The sequence below is a fragment of the Plectropomus leopardus genome, chromosome 17, assembly GCF_008729295.1.
Source record: "Plectropomus leopardus isolate mb chromosome 17, YSFRI_Pleo_2.0, whole genome shotgun sequence".
Taxonomy (NCBI): domain Eukaryota; kingdom Metazoa; phylum Chordata; class Actinopteri; order Perciformes; family Serranidae; genus Plectropomus; species Plectropomus leopardus.
In genome coordinates, this window is record NC_056479.1 from 8,677,609 (window position 1) to 8,696,992 (window position 19,384).

Below are 19,384 nucleotides of genomic sequence, written 5' to 3' on the forward strand. Positions count from 1 at the left end.
ACGAAGAGGCTCATACCTTTTATTTTCCTGTCCACTGCTGGAATATGAGGCCACAGAAGCAGGGTGAGTGGGATGAAGGGTGAAAGGTGCCCAAGATAAAAGATGAGAGGTGCAGTGTTTCATGGCATGAATGGTTTTTGACGTAGACACAGATGCTGTACATACGGAGACACTGCAACACAGAGTACACTGGTACATTACAAATAGGATGCATGCACACTTGTGCAATACAAACAACAGAAACTAAAACCCCAAACACCCAAAGGCAGGACTATTTTTCTGGTGCTTTCAGACCACAGCCCCCAAACAGACACAAATTAGGCCACTGACCCCATTAGATTGAAAGATTTCACCCCAAGCATCCTCTAACAAAAGTTGTGCTGTTGATTAAGTGTAACTGTATACACAGCACATGGGAGATAACACGAGAACAAATCAAATACTTTCTATATTTGCATTCATATTACCTCTTAAGAACCTTCAGTGTACCCACTCGTACCTGATGTGTCTCATCCCAGCCGTTCTCATCCCTGATGCCCAGTTTGGCGCGGTGGAAAAGCAGTGTTTCGCAGCAGGAGGTGTCCCCCCCTGTCAGCACAGTGTGGTAGAGCGGCGTCAGCCCTCGCCGGTCCTTATAGTCTGGAGACGCACCCAGAGACAGCAGGACCTGCATAAAGACACAGCAGTGAAGGTAAACCTCATATACAGGCCATTCTCAAGTGCTGGCACTAATGACAACAGTAAGTAAAGTATACAATTAATACTATGCAGTATAATAATGATGAATTTTCTGAGCTAATAATATAATAAATACAGCAGCAAGATGAAATTATCATAAGTTGGTTCCCAACTTCAAGTCGAAGAATATTCATGGAATTTTAAATCAGTTTGGGAACACATAGCCGGGGGTTCAGAGAGGTCATCAACACCTCAGGCTGGAGAGCATTATGTATTCAATCAGAGTCTGCAGCAATTCTTTATGCAGTTTAGCAGCTGTTTCTTTCTTTTGTGGAGAACATGAACATTGCCAATGTAACACATGCAATTATCTGAATGAGTTTCTACAGGTAACTTCTTCCTGGCGATTTGGAAGCTGAAGTTCTGAGCAAATGCCTAAAATGTAAATGTGCTAATACCTTTATACCAGGCAATCTGAATTTTAATGTCTCTTTTTCTCTTTGGTTGAATAGAATGCTGAATTTTTTTGTGCTCTTTGTGTGTGGGTGGGTGTGGATTGTTGCTTGGGATGGTCTGTTTATTCTATCCTCAGCTTGTTTACTTATACAGTAACACAAATGAAGACTGAACACTGCATCAGTTTCAGGGCAGGTATCCATCTTGCAGATACATACGCTGTGTGGGCTGGGTTTTCTTGTTTAATGGCATGGCAATGAAAACATAACACTTGTGTATTAGATAACAGCATTTCTTTATATGGTCAATAACGTGTGTGAGGTTTACCAGCAGGGCTGTATGGCGGTGGCCTCGCACAGCTTTGTGTAGCGGTGTGAGTCCATCTTTGGCACGGAAGTCAATGTGAGCCCCTCCCTCCACCAGGACCCGGATGGGCTCACCTCCACCTGGCTCACATTGCACCGCCAGGGACAGGGGGGTCTCTGGTAGAAACACACGCGCACACAGATTTAAACAAAGTTTTTAAATGGTCAGAAGGATTGGTTTGAAAGTCAAATTATTTGGAGGGCACTGGCCAGATTGTTTTCCCCCTGGGGGGCGCTTGAATACTCAGTGGGAAAACAATTAATTTCAGCTATTTACACTACAATTCCTCCGTCCTTGTTTTGATATTATTGAACACCAGCAGCTTTCTCCTTGCAGGCAGACAAGAAACAGACATATTAAAAAATAATCATAAATAAATAAAAAACACTGTCCACCTTTATTGAAACAGTTTGTTTAACACTTTCATTTCTAAATAGAGAAATGTTGGTATCAGCAGTAAATCAGAGTTCTGTTTATTGTATCAGTGGAGTGGTGAGATTTAACTCTTGAGAATGGTTTTGTCCTACAGTAGCAACGTTATCTTCCAGTAAATGCTAAAACTGTGTTTCCAAATGATATATTTATAATCTGCCAATTATGCGGACATAAAAAAAACTCAATAAAAACTTGATTTTAAATTTTAAAAAATAAAATGATGTCAAAACAATAGCAATGCTTTGTCACAACACTTTCAACCTCACTTAACACACTTCAACTAATTAAGCAAGAAAGGTCAATGGCACCAAGAAGAATAAAAGCATTCAAAGTGTTCCCAGCAAAAACAGGGTAGGAGTCCTGGCTGCCACGGTGACAAGAGAGTTTTTGGCAAAGAGGAAAACGACTGAGGGGCTTTTCATCCTCCAACAGCTTCTGTAGAGCTCAGGTACAAATAATAAGGGGGAATGTTTTGACTGTACTTCCTCTGAAGTTAGCATGTTGGGACGACTTAGGGAATGCCCATTAAACGGTTCACTTGGCAGAGATGGAAGTGAGCCCCCACTGAGAGGAGCCACGCTGAATATGTTAGAATCATTTTATGTCCTATTAAAGGCACTCAGTGTGAGCCTTCTGCTGGGAGGGAAAGCATGAAGGATTTTCAGAGAGACAGGCAGGTAACGTAAAAGGTGTGGTGGGGGTATCTACAACCCAGGACCACAGAGCAGATAGGTTTTCCAAAGAGCTTCAGATTTCCTCATTGCCCTCCACATGCTTAATATTGAAGACCTTCATAAACTAACTGTCAGAACACCCTGACACAACCTAACAGTCAAGAAAGAGGAAGAAACTATTTAAAGCCATGAAGAAAGAAAAATTGAGATTATCTGTGAAGCTTTGAACAGTTTGTACTGAGTGAGTTTTCGTGTTTTGATTCAAGATTTTTGTAGCAAAATAATTCATACAATAAAAACAAATAAATGTTGCTATCCAAATTTTAAAATTTCAAATAATTTTCTACCATAAGCTCTAGCGGTTTTGTCGGTATCATTATCATATGATTTACTACAAGGGCACATAAACAAGGATCCATCATCAAACCCTGATGTCCAAAGTGGCAATAACCACCTCAAGTATCATTTTCAGGTTTATGGTGTGTATACGGTGGATCTTTCCCATATGATGCAAGTGCAGCATGAGAGGGCATCAACAGGGCTCTCTGTTGCCACCCGGTGTTCTGAAGAGGAAGTGTGTTTCACACAGTTGACAACAGGCTGTTTTGTTTTGTGACACTTCGCTCCCGCAGCGGCTGGAGTGACACAGAGCAACACACCCAAACTGTAAATGAGCCGTCTGCTGCTACCCCTAAACACTAAGGATCTGGGAAAAGATACCAAATTGTGAACAGCACTGGCCCACATCCTCGACAAAGTGTTAGGCCAACATACCGCAGAGCTGAGGGCAGACAACGGAGGGGGGGAGACAGGCAGAGCCACAGGTCACAAAGCTGCTGGTCACCAATGTGCTAATTTAGCCGAGAGGAGAAGGTTAACTGCTTCTTGAATGCATTTTTGTACATTTGAAGGAGAATGATAAATTAATTGAAGAGCTAGGCAAAGGTTCAAGGATATGTGGGTGTGAAGATGGATGTGTGTAGAGTCTATATGGATGGATGAGATGAGCTATAGCAAGTGAAATCAGTGTCACTGTTAACTTCAACCCTATTATGTTCCTCTTGTTTTAAGTCTTTTTATTCATCTCATGAGAATAATATATTGAAGTGTCAGAGTGTCGATGACAGATGACAGAGAGGAAAATGACTGTGGATGAAGTGGATGGAACTGAGGAACATGCTACATGTCAGAGGGAAGGTGGCAGTTCCTCAGGCTCAGAGGCACTCCTTACCACCAGTGTCAGCATCCTGGTAGTTGGGATCGAGGCCTTTATCTAAGAACTTGCTCATCTTATCCACAGCGCTGGTTTGGATGTAATCCATGAATTTCTTCAGGCTGGCCTGCATGTGGAGAGAAACATGCTGCTGTGTTACAGAGATTAAGTAGAAGTCCTGCATTTTAAATACTGTATTGGCAAGTGAAAGATAGTCCAGCACAGCACAGTGTGATATATTAACAAAGGGAAAATAAACGCAGATACTAAGGGTGTAAATCAATGGTTTCATCACAAAGTCTACCACGATTCGATTTTGATTCAATTCGATTTAGGGGCCTACGATCGACATGAGCCGATATTATCTGCTTATTTAATACAGTCGGTGACAAGAGAAGCTGCCACCCATTTCTTTGTGCTTAGCCAGAAAAGATAAAAACAACAAATACATAATTTGAAATAATTAAAACTGGTTCATTCTCTTTGAAAAAAATTCTGGAAAAAATGTTTCCATTTCAATTCAAACCATGATCTAGTTTCCTAAAACTTCAGGGCTGTCCGACTTGAAGACAAGCTCCTCCCAACATCCTCAAAACGTGAATTAACAACAAGATCTTTTCACTAAAGTATAAAACTCAATAATAACTATCAAGGATCATAGACAAAACAACTGTCTTACGTCACATTTCCCCCACATATACAGCATGCTACTGTTTTTAGCATAAGCCATTGGTATTTTACATTGCAGAAATTAGCTTAGCAGACTTTTCCTCTACTAATAACTTAATCAACTTACTATTGTTTATGCTTTGTCCCTGCACCTCCTGACAGAACAGCACGGATGACTTTCAGTCTACATGCACGTTTTTTCAGTCAACATTGCTACAACAGAGCAGCTACGGTAAGGTTAGCAAAAAGTCAGTGAAGTGGCCTGGCAGGTAGTGTTTCCTCAGTATGGCTTTTGTCACAGTTTCTCGGATAACAAAATATTTCCACACTGATGATTTATTCCCAAGTAAATAATAGTAATGTAATGAACACTGACGAGACAGAGACGAGAGCATGTTCTCAAAGTGGCTGAGTTTATTTTCTCATTCAACAGCTCGCACAAACACATTGCAGTGAAGAAAAGTGTCCCACAGAGAACTGCCCAGAAGTAGCTTCATGTAACACCATATACACTCTACAGACCTCGCTCATGAAGGGCTTAATTACTTTAAAAGAGTTCAGTTTTTTATGATTTTTTTTTTGTTTCCCTAGCATGAGGGGGGAAAAAACAACAAAATCAAAATATATAACAACAACAAAAAATTGCTATTGGTATCAGCCCAGAATATCGAAATATGTGCATCTCCATTATACTTGCACAATTACCTATATGTAAACATGTGCACTAATATGTATACTCTGCAGTGCTGATTTAAACTCACTTACTATGTGCCAGTACAATTATACGACTGACCAACGCAGCTGAAGCATTTCAGAGATTCGACTTCAAGACAAATAGGTTTCATACCTTAGTGTGCAGTTTGGCCAGCTGCTTCTCATCCAGATTGGTCTGTTTGTACACCCTGGTCTTGTATCGAAACTAAACCCCAGAGAGAGGAAGAGAAAGAAAACGAAGAGTTAATCCTAGCACAGAGGGCGTTTGTCCTTAATTCTCTTAGCTTTTGGCCTAGATCCATAAAATGGGGCCTGCAGATTTATTGTAGAAGAGAAGCTTTATCTGGTTTGCTATACAAACCCCCTCTTCCACTTCACCGAAGACAAGAGATGTGAAAGAAATGGTCTTGCTTTACAGTAGTTTAAAGACGGTTTAGAGCCTCCACTGGGTCATAATATAGCATGAAAAGAAAGTGACTGCACAGACTGGATAAGAGATTAACAGGTGTTGCACTAAACAGAGCAGGGATGCTTAACAGTTCTGTGACATTTCTCTAAGATGTATGTATGACAGTACATTGATAAACCAGGGTTTTTTATAACCCTGTATAACCTTAATTAACACAGGGGAATATTTACAGTAGAGGTAGTCTAAACTACCTTAAAGTGCTGCTGATTTTACTTCAGTCATCTGGGATCTCCATGTAAAATGCAAAAGCTTAAACCTTGGATACATAATGTGTGGCAAAATTCTGATGGTAAAAAAATAATTTAAAAAATCGGAATCTACTACACTGATCTTAATGCTGTAATGCACAGCATGATTGATTGGTTCAGCGTTCTCTTCAAAATACAACACATAGCTGACATTTCAGCTTATTTTAAGAACAAACTTTTGTAACAGTTTCTCAAAACTCATTGTAAACTTTAAAAGAGAGAGAACGCTGTCACATCAGAGTCTGATTTTGACCATTGCACTGTTGAATAACAGGGACATCTTGAGGAAATGCAGGCTACATCACTTCTCTGTTGTGTAGTACTGCGTCTCACAAACTGTGCCAAAGGAAGACTGGAATCATACCTCCAAATACGGTACCCCTTTCTCAAAGGACTGTGGGTACTCTTTGAGCAGCCTCTCCTCCTCCAGGAACTTGGCATCATGGCCGTCTGTGGCAGGTTGGAAGAGACCATAGTTCAGGACGTCCCGCAAAGATTCGGTCAGGGAGCACAGCACCTGCTGCTTGGCCTTCCACACCGTAGCATCTGGGTTAAACCGCAAACATTTCTGCAGGAGAGACAGAAGGAGATGTTGCTCAGATCTAAGTTCATAAAGCAGTGATCATTGGTTAACTGGGGAACTCTAAATGTTAAGAATAAAAAACAGACATTAATAAACATCTTACCATGTGATGAATCTTAAAATGCAGCAAAAGTGAGTGACAACTATCAAATAATAATCATATCAAAAACAAGTCAGTAGAACAGGCTTTAAGATGATGAAGATGCATATAGACTCCTTGTATGCATCATTCAAGACACTAAAGGTTATGATAAAAACTGCCTGATCACTTTTTGTTTATCTTAACAAAAGAAAAAGTCATAAGAAACGGTATCATTTTAAAACTGAACACAAGCCACAATTATTCTTGAACTAAATATTCAAACATTTAGACTGAGAACTGCCTGAGGATTTCAGGCTGCAATCTGCCTCAAATGAGGTGAAATGATCTGTAATATTTTGATGGACACACCATCTGTGCCTTAAGAATGAACTGTAGCTAATGCAAGTATGCTAAAATTAGGATGTTTTGAACTTTCTGTTGCAGAACGAACCACAGCAGTACATTTCATGAGCTGGAAGCAACAAAGGGACATTAGCTACAGCACAGTCGCCAGAAGAATATCTTGGCATTGTACATATCTGCAAACCATGGATCCGTTACATTTTGTGCATTTTATAACTTTTATATCAACATTTCTAAAGTGACACAGTATATTAGCTGACTTTGTCACTGGAAGGTGGAGGAAATGGTGGATGGTGTGAGACGCCTGCCTAGCTGCAGACCACAATACGAGACCAAAAGACAACAAAACAGGTTGCTTTTTTGGCAAGTCATCGCTGCATTTACAGCTGTTTTTTAGCCACCAAATTTGGCTGTTTTTGACTGTGACATTGCCGTGTTTCCCATCAGGATAGAGCCATGAAAAGCTTTTTTGTTTTTTTTGTTTTTTATCCAAGATATTGCTGCGAATTCCAGCAGCTTTTTCGCCACCAAAAACAGACACTTTAAGCCAAAACATGATCTTTTCCTAACCATAATAGATGGTTTTTGGGCCTAAATCTAACCGCATGTTGACCACTGTGTTGCTGAGATATAAAGTTTCAATGTTAAGTCTCAATGTATTATTATACCGAACAAGCTCCATCAGAGCATACAGAATTGTATGTACTGTCATAATTTATGCTGGTAATTGGGTTGTAAACTAACTAATTCTCTACTCACTCTGTTTTAAGGCAATAGTTTTGAGAAAAGCAATGCCTAGTTGGGCTCCTTAGTTGTCATATTTCAGATGTGTATGAGTTGTTAGCAGTTCCTCTTACATGGTATTATTTAAATACCTGTTTCAGGCTGTTATTTCAAACATAATTTCGAAGGGGGCCCGACTCCTTTACACTAAAACACCTATCTCCACCTTGACCAGCTGCAATTATAAGATGTCAAACACTGATGGATCAGGTAAAAGAATCAAATATATTAAATATTAGTCACGGGTAGCATTTTTCTGCATCTGTACACTTTAGTAGAACTTTGAATGTTGTATTTTTATTTGTAATGGATTATTTTCAGACTGTTTTATTGTCAATTTAGTAAAAAGAAAATAAAATCTGGGTATGTCTGACACCACTGTTTTTCATTTGAATAACTGGTAAAAACATAAAACAAACCTTGACCTTTTCTGGGGGGTTATGAATTTTGAAAAATGAAATATGAAAAATATTTTTCTTATTTCCTGTCCCATTAATCATCTCATCATGACTCCTAATATGCATCTTTGGATCCCCTGAAGATGTCAGCACTGTCCCAGAGAGCATACTGTGGCAGTGGATGTTCCAACCTTTTTGACTGCAGCACACAGAGGCTGTCCCCCATCTGAACCAGCAGGGGGAGACAGCCCCAACATAAAGTGGGTTATTCCCAGTGGTCTCAGTCAGCAGAGAGGATATGAATGGCAGTTTGGTGCAGCTTTAAGTGTCTCCAGTGGGGTCGTGAATGGCCAAATGCAGAACGGCTCAGAGGCTCACTCAGCAAAGTGGGACGTAACTCACTACACAGATGGCTGACAGAAGGTTTTTGGCAGCGCTCTCTCTCCCTCTCTCTCTCCCTCTCTGTGCCCAGAGTGGAGTTGGGTTATTCTCTGACCTTGAGGCAGCAGCAGGATGGTGATTGGCCCATGCAAACTACAGCTGCAAGGATCCCTGCCTCTTACTGCATTACAGTACGAGGTCTTTTTCCAGCCAAAACGTCTTCTAACCCAGAACATTCAATCAGTCATGTCACTCATCTTAATCTCTTGCATACATACACTTACATTTCTGTATGCACGTGTGCGTGTGTGTGTGTGCGCATCCTACAAAGGGAGAGATAAAACCCTGCATGGGGGTTTTGTGCAGAGGAGTAACATAACATTTTCTCCCTCTATTTTATTCAGTGTCTCCGTTCGCGCACAGCCAACCCGGTCACCACGGCAACCGGTTCATTAGTGGAGCAAGCTGCTTGTTGCCATAGAGACATCCCTGTGTTCCCTAGGAGATGGGGTACTGGGAGGGTGTGCATGTGTTTGTGTGTGAGCATGTGCATCAATGTGGATGGATTTGTGTCTCTGTGTGTGTGTGTGTGTGTGTGTGTGTGTGTGTGTGTGTGTGTGTGTCTGTGTGTGTGAACGCGCTTGTTACACGGCGTGGCGAAAGAGAGTGGAGTAAAAGGGAGGGGAGCATCTAAGACTTTGAGTATGAGAGCAAAAGAGGATGAAAAGGTGTGTCTGTTTGTATAAGATAAGGTCTCACACACAAACAGACACACTCACTCACTCACTCAGTCACTCACATACACACACACACACACACACACACACACACACACACACACACACACGCGCACACACACACACACAGATGTACAAACAAGCCTACACAAAGCACTCAGTCCCAATAAAGGATGCAGGCAAATTCACTCTAAAATTAATCACAATCAAAGCAGGAGAAAAGTAAAATTAAGGTTAAGGATTTAGATATCATACTTGAGAATATCCCACAGTCGACCAGAACATTTAAAAAACACTGATAATTATCATAAAATTATAGAGATTAAAATGTGTGTAATAACTTAGCTTTCAGTCTGAGACCCTTCAGATAGCTGGAGACCTTACTGAGGCAGCCATGCTGCTTATTGATCTGTATATCTATAGGTGTATGATTGATCCCACAGCTTCTAACGGTCCAGCCTATCAGGGCTCATCACCGATTCCTCATCCCTGTAACCTTCAAAATGCAACTTGGTTCTGTGAACTGTTTTTCTCTTGATTTGCCCTATTTTATAGACATTTCTGTACAGCAATAGTACAGCATGTAATAAAATCATGGCTGTGTACTCACAGACAGCCTTCAACTTGTTAAAAACCTCAAATGGTGCACTTACAGTTGAGTTTTTGTGGTGCCCTCTAGTTGTCAGAGAGCTCTGTGTGTAAGTCTATTAAACTAAATGGCTACTGATTTGGTGGTGTGTAGAATAACAATATTGTTTTAGAGTCAAAATATACAAATACAATTGCCAAGAGTTTTTTTGCTTCAAATTCATTAGGCTTGTTTATGTTAGAACTGTGGTTTATCAGTGTTCATTATGCAACTTACAAAAAACACTTACAACACCAAGTAGTACACACTGCATATCAGTGATGGAAAAACTACTCATAAAGGTACCATTGCAACAAAAACAGCCCTGAAATCACGCGGAAGCCAGCATATTCCATACGAATGAACAGTAATTTTATCAGCGTAAAACACACTTCATTCAAAGTCAACAGAAGCAAAATTAGACTAACAAAATCCGTCTTGATTCATCTTTCCACTGTTCCACCAATCACTGGCTCTGGTTTGGTTGAAATAAATCTGTAATTCAATTAGATGTGTAAACATGCTGGCTCCACACATGGTAAAATTATTGGCTCTTCTGACATGCAATTTCAGGGCTGTTTCTAGTTAAAAAATAAAAATAAAAAAAGAATGTTAGTTACTCTTTAAACAAAAGGTCTATCTCTGTAGGGATTCTTTCCATAATGTCTTGTATCAACAATCTGACCCAATCTGACTTCTAGTGGACCTAAACTGACAGTGCAAACAAGTCCCTAATGCTTACTTTGTAACCTATTTCACAGCTGTCAGCTGCAGCCCTCTTGCTCAAAACTGGACCAATGTAAAAGAAAAAACAAACAAACGCTGTTTCCATTACTGATTTAAACACAAAAAAGGGAAAATAGGGTCCAGGTTGAAGAAGAACAAAAATGTTGGTCAAGTATACAGACATTATATAAGAACATCAGCTGATATAACATGCTGTCCTATTGTTGCAAATCACTAAATCGGCTTCTTCTTCCAAGCCTCTGTGCTCCCTTGTCTCACAGGTTTCCTCAGAACATGGCTGCGCCTGGATTGTGGGTCGTGGTTGCACTGCTGCCGTGGTCCTGCCCGACGCCTACTACTGCTATTATTATTAGTCATATTTCTACTATTGCAACACACAGAATTATTAATGTTACATACATATACTATAATATATGCATGTAACATATATACTATCATATACTATGGTTATAAACATTTATATTTCTAATAATACTGTTGTATTTATCATTATTATTATTATTGTTGCTGTGCAACAACATCTACTGACCAACCAATAGAAATGCAGCATGACTGAATGATGCACCGATCAGCGCAACGCTGCTAAATACTAGTAGACACTACAAGTACTTTGAGCTCTCATAGCAAAAGTGGCGTGCCAAGTTGGTCTCTTTTTCCCTGCCATGACCACGTTCCTATTCTCCTCCTCCTCCTCTCTCTTTCTCTCTCTCTCTCTCCCTCTATGTATCATGTTGTCATAATGATTACTGTATACACGACATCTATTTTACATCTTTTTTACAAACCACAGTTTTATTCCATTTCATATGTAGCAGATATGCTGAAACTTTGTTACCTTTTCACATTTCGATTTTTGAATTTCAAGTTGTGACAATGCTGTGGTTAATGTCTTTAATGTTAGGAAAACATCATGTGTTGGCCTAAAACACCCACTTTTGTCGCTACACATGCAGTGGTCTGCTGCTGTCTGCTGCCATCTCACCTAGGCATCATGCCCCTTTTAATACTAAAGGTACATTTAACTTACAATACTTAAGTTTTGTGGTATTGAGTATTTTTGCTGTATTGCTACTTTTACTTTTTTACTAAAGTAAAGGTTCTACCACTGTGCATGGGCGAAACATAACCAGAATACTGCATCCCATAACCGTGATATAGTCACATATAAATGCACTAAATCTCACAGCTTTTATATAACTTATGACCTTTATATGATTCTCAGTTTTACATTAAAATCTTAACGCAGCTTTCAGCCCTTCTGTTTCTCTTGTGGTTTTATCATTATGCAGACCAAAAATTCTGTCTTGTCTCCCGAAGCTGTGATCACACTTTCCCACTCGCATACGCCCACTCACTCTGTCCATGCTGCTCTTTATCTTCCCTTGCCTATCTCTATATCTTATTCTCCCTGCTCATTCCCTCTCTCTCCATCTTTCTGTAAGAGCTCTGTCACTTATCTATGCAGAAATAAGAGTCCTCCTATCTCTGTCTCTCTCTTGCTCTCTCTCTCTGTCTAGCTCTCTCTATCTCTGTCCCTCTGGCCTTTTCCTGCAGGCCAAGTGCAGGGGGACTCGAAGCCTTTAATGAGATCTATGGGGAAATAACCCCCCTCCTAAAAACACATACATACACACACACACACACACACACACACACACACACACACACACACACACACACACACAGCAGCCATGTCACCATTTAAGTCAACTTCCTCTCCATATCCCACTCTCTTTCTCTCTCTCAACCACTCCAACCACCCCCTTCCTCTCTACAGCACTTTAAGAGAAGTGAATTAATTTCTTTAAAGCATTCCTGTCATCCCCACTCTGCCTTGTTCTCCCACCATTGTCTTTCTCTTTCTCCTTCCTCTCTTCCCATACTTCTCTATTGTATGTGTCCCTCTGTTCACCTTTTGGGCTCACCCTTTCATTAGCACACAACCGGTGGACATGGTCTGTGTCTTGTAGTCTGAGAAGTTCACATATCTTATGTAGGCACTGAAATATATGTGAATGCGTGAGTGTGTTTTCTTGTGTGTGTCTGTGTTTCAAAGTGGAAGTGTTTGTGAGGCCAAATCCTGCCTGAGGGGCTGCTGCTTATACTTCAGAGTTTGCACGAATTCAGCTCAAGTCAAACAGCGGAGGAAAAACTCATTTGTTTCATGCTGTTTAATGCACTCGGCAGGCAAAGGCAGACTTGACTGCATGTGCGTGAGCTTGACAATCTAATAAACCTGAAAACAAAACTGCTTCGACCTCCTGCTGCTGCAGGATCATATCAACAACTTGTGATACACGTATCTGACTGTGGCTGTGCACACAAGTGAGGTAATGGAGCAGTGCCTTAGTCATCAACCACCAGAAGAAGAGGAAGGATCTGTGCACAGATCCACAGGCACAGCTAACTCAGAGACCCTTCCTCATCAGCATAAATAGAATTGTAAGACAGAATCTACAGGCAACAAGAGAAGATTTTGGTATCAGAGGTGTTCTGGTTTTTATTTGTAGTCCAAGTAGTATTGGCCAGTCACATTTGGATTGCAGATAAACATTCCATGCAGAGAGACAGAAATGCAGTCTTGGAACCTATCAGCTATCGTAGACGACAATGTGGCTTCATATTAAGTTGGTTTTTTTTGTTTTGTTTTTTTCGATTTATCTGCATTCATCTACAAATATCTGTGAATAAAGATAAGCCAAAATGACCAGCACATGGAAGGAGAAGTCTTGCCAAAGTTCACTGGGTACACCTAGGCCCCCAGAAGGCACACTGGGCTTTGAGATTAATTTCTGTAATGGCTAAACAGTAGAATTACACTCTCATGTGATGCTCTGCGCCCCAAAAAGACTTTTTCCCCATTGACTTGCATGGCGAAAGAGATGTCTGTCAGTTAGTGAATACATTTTTTTCAAACATCACAACCTCCAGAACAGATCATTTCATCTCCATCCAAGATGGCGGAGTGCTAAATCATCCACGTAAATTTACACGCCGCAGTTGAACCATTTTGGCTTAATGTGTCACTGAGCAACTTTCACAGGAATGAACGAGGGCCTGTCTCTAATGCTATATCCAGTTCTCCTTATTCATCCATCGCTACACCTGATCAGCACAAAATATTGATAATAAACTCGCAAATATATTGTGTCAAAATGCCAAGAGGGTAAAGCTCGTTCTAAAACTAAAGAGAATCTGGGGCTGGCTTTCACTTTTATTGGCGAGTACTAAGGAGAGGATGAAGAAAAACACAGAGTTGGCCAGTTTTCTGTTGGATAGACAGATGTCCAACAGAAATAGCAATAAGTGCCTGTCAAATAAATATAGTTGAGGAAGAAGTACAATATGAAACATTTTAGAGAAGAGTACCTTAATTGTGCTGAAGTACAGTACTTCAGTTAAGGTAGCCTAATGATCTACTTTCCAACACTGAGTATAATTACACAAAAAAAATATTTTACATACTTTTAAATAATTGAAGCTATACTGATCAATCATTTAAGCACTGTGTCATTACTCAGTGATCACTGAGTTGTGGATTTGCTGCTCAAAAAATAAATTAATTACAGTATTTGAAAAATGGGCTACACTTGGTAAAAAAAAGCAGGTGTTTAAGTGAATTACATTTTACAGCACATCATAACACATCACAAAATATTTCAACGCAAAACTGCTCACTCACTACAGTAATAAAGTCATTCAAATGCTGTTGAAATAAGCCATACGTCACTAAAAAACATTTCAACCAAATGTAGTCCCGTTTCTAAACATCCTTTCATAATGGTGCTTACTGAAGGGTGCATAAAAAGTTCTTCAACACAGTTTCTATATGCCAGAAGTGCCCTGGCCCTCTGGAGATAAAATGGGACAGCCCATCAACTGTTACAGTGGAAAAAACTTTCTACATAGCATCAGCCTCTCTCTCCGGCATGACATAATAGAATTCATCCAACTGAATTTCCACTTGACCTATTAAAATATACTAAACCCAAGACTTTCCACATGTAGCAATGGCCCAGCTCTCCTCTTGACAAATGTAGCAGACTGATAGTAGATCTCTAACTCTGTCAGTGTCAGAGCACCTGCAGTGCCATCTTGATTGACAGTGCCTTGAGAGAGATCCGTGCAGAAGGCTTTTTTAGCTCTGCCGAGAGAGTTTAACGCAGCAAAGGTAAGTCCCACTGAGGGAAGGCAGGATGCATCACCAGATGTTTACTCTTCGCATTTGGATTAGCATTTGCCATCTCACAAAATACCTTGCAATCAAAAAAGAAAAAAAAAGTAAGGAATGCAGAAAACTGAGCCCATCTGCTCAATATGTGCACAAATACAAGCATTTAATATCATGAAAAACACAGAAAAAGGCTGGGAATTGAAATATGCTGGAATCCTGAGAAGATGCCAGTCCAAAACCTTTTGTGTTCTGCATGCCTTTATGTGCCTGTATTTGTGCACATGCAGCCCAATTTGATCTTACATGGTCAGGACCAGTAAAACTATCGCATTACAACCTATAAACAACATCTCCAAATTTGTCCTTTTCTTTTAGTCTAAAGAATTGCATTCTGAAAATGTTCATCTATTTACAAAACAGAACAGCCTGAGATGTCTTCAGAAGAAAAAGTTCAACACATCAAATGTGCATTTATCAGCATGCAGCCCATATTTTGTGACCATGCAGACTGTAAGCATAGCTAGCACACCAACTACAACATATAATTTCTTGTTTCACACTCCAGTCTGGTCCAAAACATTCAAGCGAGCCACAGCTTCTGCACCATGGTGAAAGTAGTTTTAAGTTAGATATTTGGCAGCCAATCACAGCAGCATCTTCTTAAGCCTCCTGCAGACTGTAAGATTTCTGCAATCTTTTAAGTTTAGTGCAAGCTACACTCTGTGACATGGATCTTATTAACTTCAGTAAGACATCAAGTAAGACCAAAATGTAATCAAAAAAGTCAAGCCCTGCTATAGTGGCATTTATAAGTCTGAAGAAGAGGAGGAGGAGGAGAATAGGAACGTGGTCGTGGCAGGGAAAAAGAGACCAACTTGGCATGCCAGTTTTGCTACGAGAGCTCCAAGTATTTATTAGTGTCTACTAGTATTTTGCAGCGTTGCGCTGATCAGTGCATCATTCAGTCATGCTACATTTCTATTGGTTGGTCAGTAGATGTATTTTGTAACAGCAGTCACACAGTGCAATGGTCGTCCAAAATTTCGGACACTGTCAGAATTTTACTGAATTTTATCGGGACTTCTGTTTTGAGTTTGGCATTTCAGCCATTACCATCTTGGTTTTTTTGGAAACAGAAGTGACCATATTTGGGCAAGAGCATGGAACTGTGGAGAAACAAGGGGTGGATTTGACTGAGAAGCTGTGGACGCAATTGGCAGTCAGCCTGTCACTTAAAACAGCCCACACTAAATTATGGGCAACTTAAGCCTTAACAAAATGTTAACTGTTGAGCTATATTAATATTCCCTACAATTGTAGTGAAAATTGAAACCAGCTATCTAGACCAACACCATTTTGTACCAGACTGTTTATTTCTGCTCTAAAACTGGACATTTTTGATTGACTGGCTTCTGGAGCCAGCCTCAAGTGGCCATTCAGTGTTGATTTCATTTCAGCCCCAGAGGTTGCTGCTTGGAGCTGACTTAGACTTATGTGACTTAGACCACATAAGTGTATGCATAACAGCAGCTGTCCACGGACATTTAAGTCACAAAGTATGTCTAAGCCTTGAAGCAGAAGCCTTTAAGAAAACAGGTTAAAATATTCCCTGCCTTTCCAAGTTTTGGCAGTGCCTTAGCAAAAAGGTTAAACCAGTATTGTCCTAATAAAGAGGTCTGATTGATATTATTTTGCTACTGATTGGCAATATCAAGTCGGTTTTGACATATGTTTGAAACCTCTGCTGTAGTAATCCCTGCCAAAAATAATTGGTCACAATATGTTTCAGTGTAAAAAAAAAACCCACTAATAATTATATTTTAGTGTCCAAAAAGAATATCAGCAGATATATCATGACCAGATTTCTAAAGTGTCAGCCCAAAATATAATGTTGTCTCAAGTATAAATACACCCTGATGAGCAGCAGTCCCACTGGAACCATCATATCAATTGCTATATCAAAGTCAATTGGCGATGGTAAATCTGTATTTAAACTGCATCAAATTGGATAATTTCAAGGATGCATAACATTGATTGCTCGTAAAGCTATATAGCTATTTACTGCCAAAAAAGCTTGATATACCACTAATTACCAGTGATTGTGTGTGTTTATGTGCAGTCTCTGCATTACTGCATTTGAGTGCTCTTTCGTCACTCAATATCCTCCTCCCCCAATTCATAACATTTGTGCTACAGTCATTCCCTCGTCTCATTACAACACAATTAACAAGCAATTAGAGTTTATTGAGGGTGGATTAGCTGACATGTAGAACAGACCTAATGTACTGGGAGTGTAAAGTGATATTACCCAACACCAGTGAGAGAGGAAGGAGGAGGAGGACAGGAGATGAATCAGTGGGAAAAAAAGTGGAGAAGATCAGAGGGGTTTTATTCTGAATGTGCAGGATGCGAATGAGAGAGGGAAAGTGAAACTTGGCCTGAGGAGGTTGAGTCAGGACAGGATAAGAGAGAGCCAGTAAATGTCAGAGTGATGGCTGGCTATAACTCTTATGACCTTGGGGACTAAGACAATATATACTGAGCCAGTAGATCTTGGCAGGAAGTCTATAAGGTCATGTTTTTAGTTCTTTCATATATCAATGTTTATCTGCATGTCTGAGTGCGTGCGTTTCCTCAACTCAGGCATGCAACAACAAAGAAGAAAAATACAAAAGAGACTGCAAAAGATCAGATGAAAAATAAATTAAAAATACTGTACATCAGACTGACAAATTGGATCATTATTGCCCTCATGTTGGGGGGTAAAACGTGCATATTTTCCCATCAGTGCCTTTCATGTCTACCAGCAGCCTGATTAATATGATTATACTTGTCAATCTCAAGAGTCCACAAATAGAGACAATGAGACAAACAAAGAGTATACTTGAGAACATTTAAAGTTTCTGACATTTTATAAAACTTTTTAGTTGAGTCAAACCCTCAGCATTGATTTTTTTTTAATTTAACTTTAAAAATACATATTCATTATTTCATTTTCCACCTCCTTGCTGCTCACAAAGATCAAAATGATTTGCATAAAAATCTTTTCTGCTAAAAGACTCAGAGAGAGAAAGGTGAATTTGTCCTCCCACAATGACTGAACTTCTTCGTCAATGTGGTATTTGTATTTTATTTTGTAAAATGATCTGAAACAGCAGGTATAGATCAGGAGGGCTTTGATTTTTTTGTGCTTGTCTTCTTTACAAAGTAAATGATAAAAAAATCTCACAAACTTCACATGTATTTCAATTAATTGATACTGTACTGAATTTCTATAAGATTCTTGTTGAGTGGTGTTAAGCGGTATTTGTACTTGTAAAAGACTATTTAAGATATTTACAATTATTGGGAGGAAATGGAAAGATGCAAGAATTCAATATAAGATACTGCTTAAAGGGACAGTTCACCCAAAAATCATTTATATACAGTATATATAAATATATACAAACACCCAGTTTCTCTGGATAATCCACAAGACTTGTGAGCAGTTTCATGCTGAAACAATTTTCATTTTTCTAAACTACACCCACCAGCCTTATCACTGTGCAGTAGGAATCATGCATCTACTGCTTTCATTATATTGTTGTCTTTCCTTCTTTACTTACACAAGTCAAATGCCATAAAGTTCTGTTATATTGCAGAAAAGGCAGAAAACTCCATGGTCAATATCTCCAACACTCTGCAATTCACACCAAAACAATCTAGAGTGATAAATAGCACTACAGGTAACAGCCCAGACACACCTGCGTGAGAGGAAATAACTCTACATAGCAGCAGGCAGGTGGGGTCTGTATTCGTCATTCAAAAAAAGGAAACCAGGAGACCGACAGGACAAATTAAAGACATCTAGCCTTAAAACTAGATTGCTACATATTTGCTCAAAGATTGTGGGCGTTGGATACCAGCTTTTGCTATCACACAAAAGATTTCGAGTCCCACAGGCTCGACTGAACAGGTTGAGAAATTCTTTTGTTACTCAGTCTGTCAGCCTATGAAATCAGAGTATTGCCTCTGAGTGTCCTCAGTGTACCTGAGTCAAACACTGAATGTAATAAGTAATGAGTAATATGTTGCACTGCATCCACTTTTCGTAATGTCTGTGGTGATTTGTAGCATTTAATGAATGATTTTGTTGTTTGGTTAAGTGTTGTTTATATTTTTGTATTCTGGGATGCAAGACCAATTTCAGAATTATTTCTGACAATAAAGTCATGTAATGTAATGTAATCTAAAACAACATAACATAATGCTGACAGAAAAAAGGATATTTACTGTGCACTAGCACACAACACCAAGCACTAGGAACCATTTTGGCTCAAGCACTCAACGGCTAAAAAAATATCATCCTAACTTATATTATATTAAGTTTGTTTTGTTTTCACGCCCTCTTGACCTTAGTTGTTTTTTTTACTTTCCTCACTTCCATTTCTCTTCTTTGACCTGAGCTCAAGTGCCGATCAAAGTGATTTAACTTTTTTCCACTTTTTTTGCCAATGTCTCTGACACCTCCAACACTGATTTAACATGCTAAATCAGCAGAAAAAAAGTCAACAAGATTTGACAAGGGATGATTAATGCCATCATTG

At 39.6% G+C, this 19,384-nt stretch overlaps 1 protein-coding gene across 1 annotated transcript in view; it reads right to left on the reverse strand.

Annotated features, from left to right (window-relative positions):
* The window catches only part of shank1 (SH3 and multiple ankyrin repeat domains 1), an 83,504-nt gene that overhangs the window by 60,110 nt on the left and 4,010 nt on the right, over window positions 1–19,384 (reverse strand). The window contains 5 exon segments of the mRNA XM_042505266.1: window positions 500–667; window positions 1,462–1,616; window positions 3,841–3,949; window positions 5,339–5,410; window positions 6,287–6,490. Of these exon segments, the coding sequence (XP_042361200.1) occupies window positions 500–667; window positions 1,462–1,616; window positions 3,841–3,949; window positions 5,339–5,410; window positions 6,287–6,490 (708 nt within the window).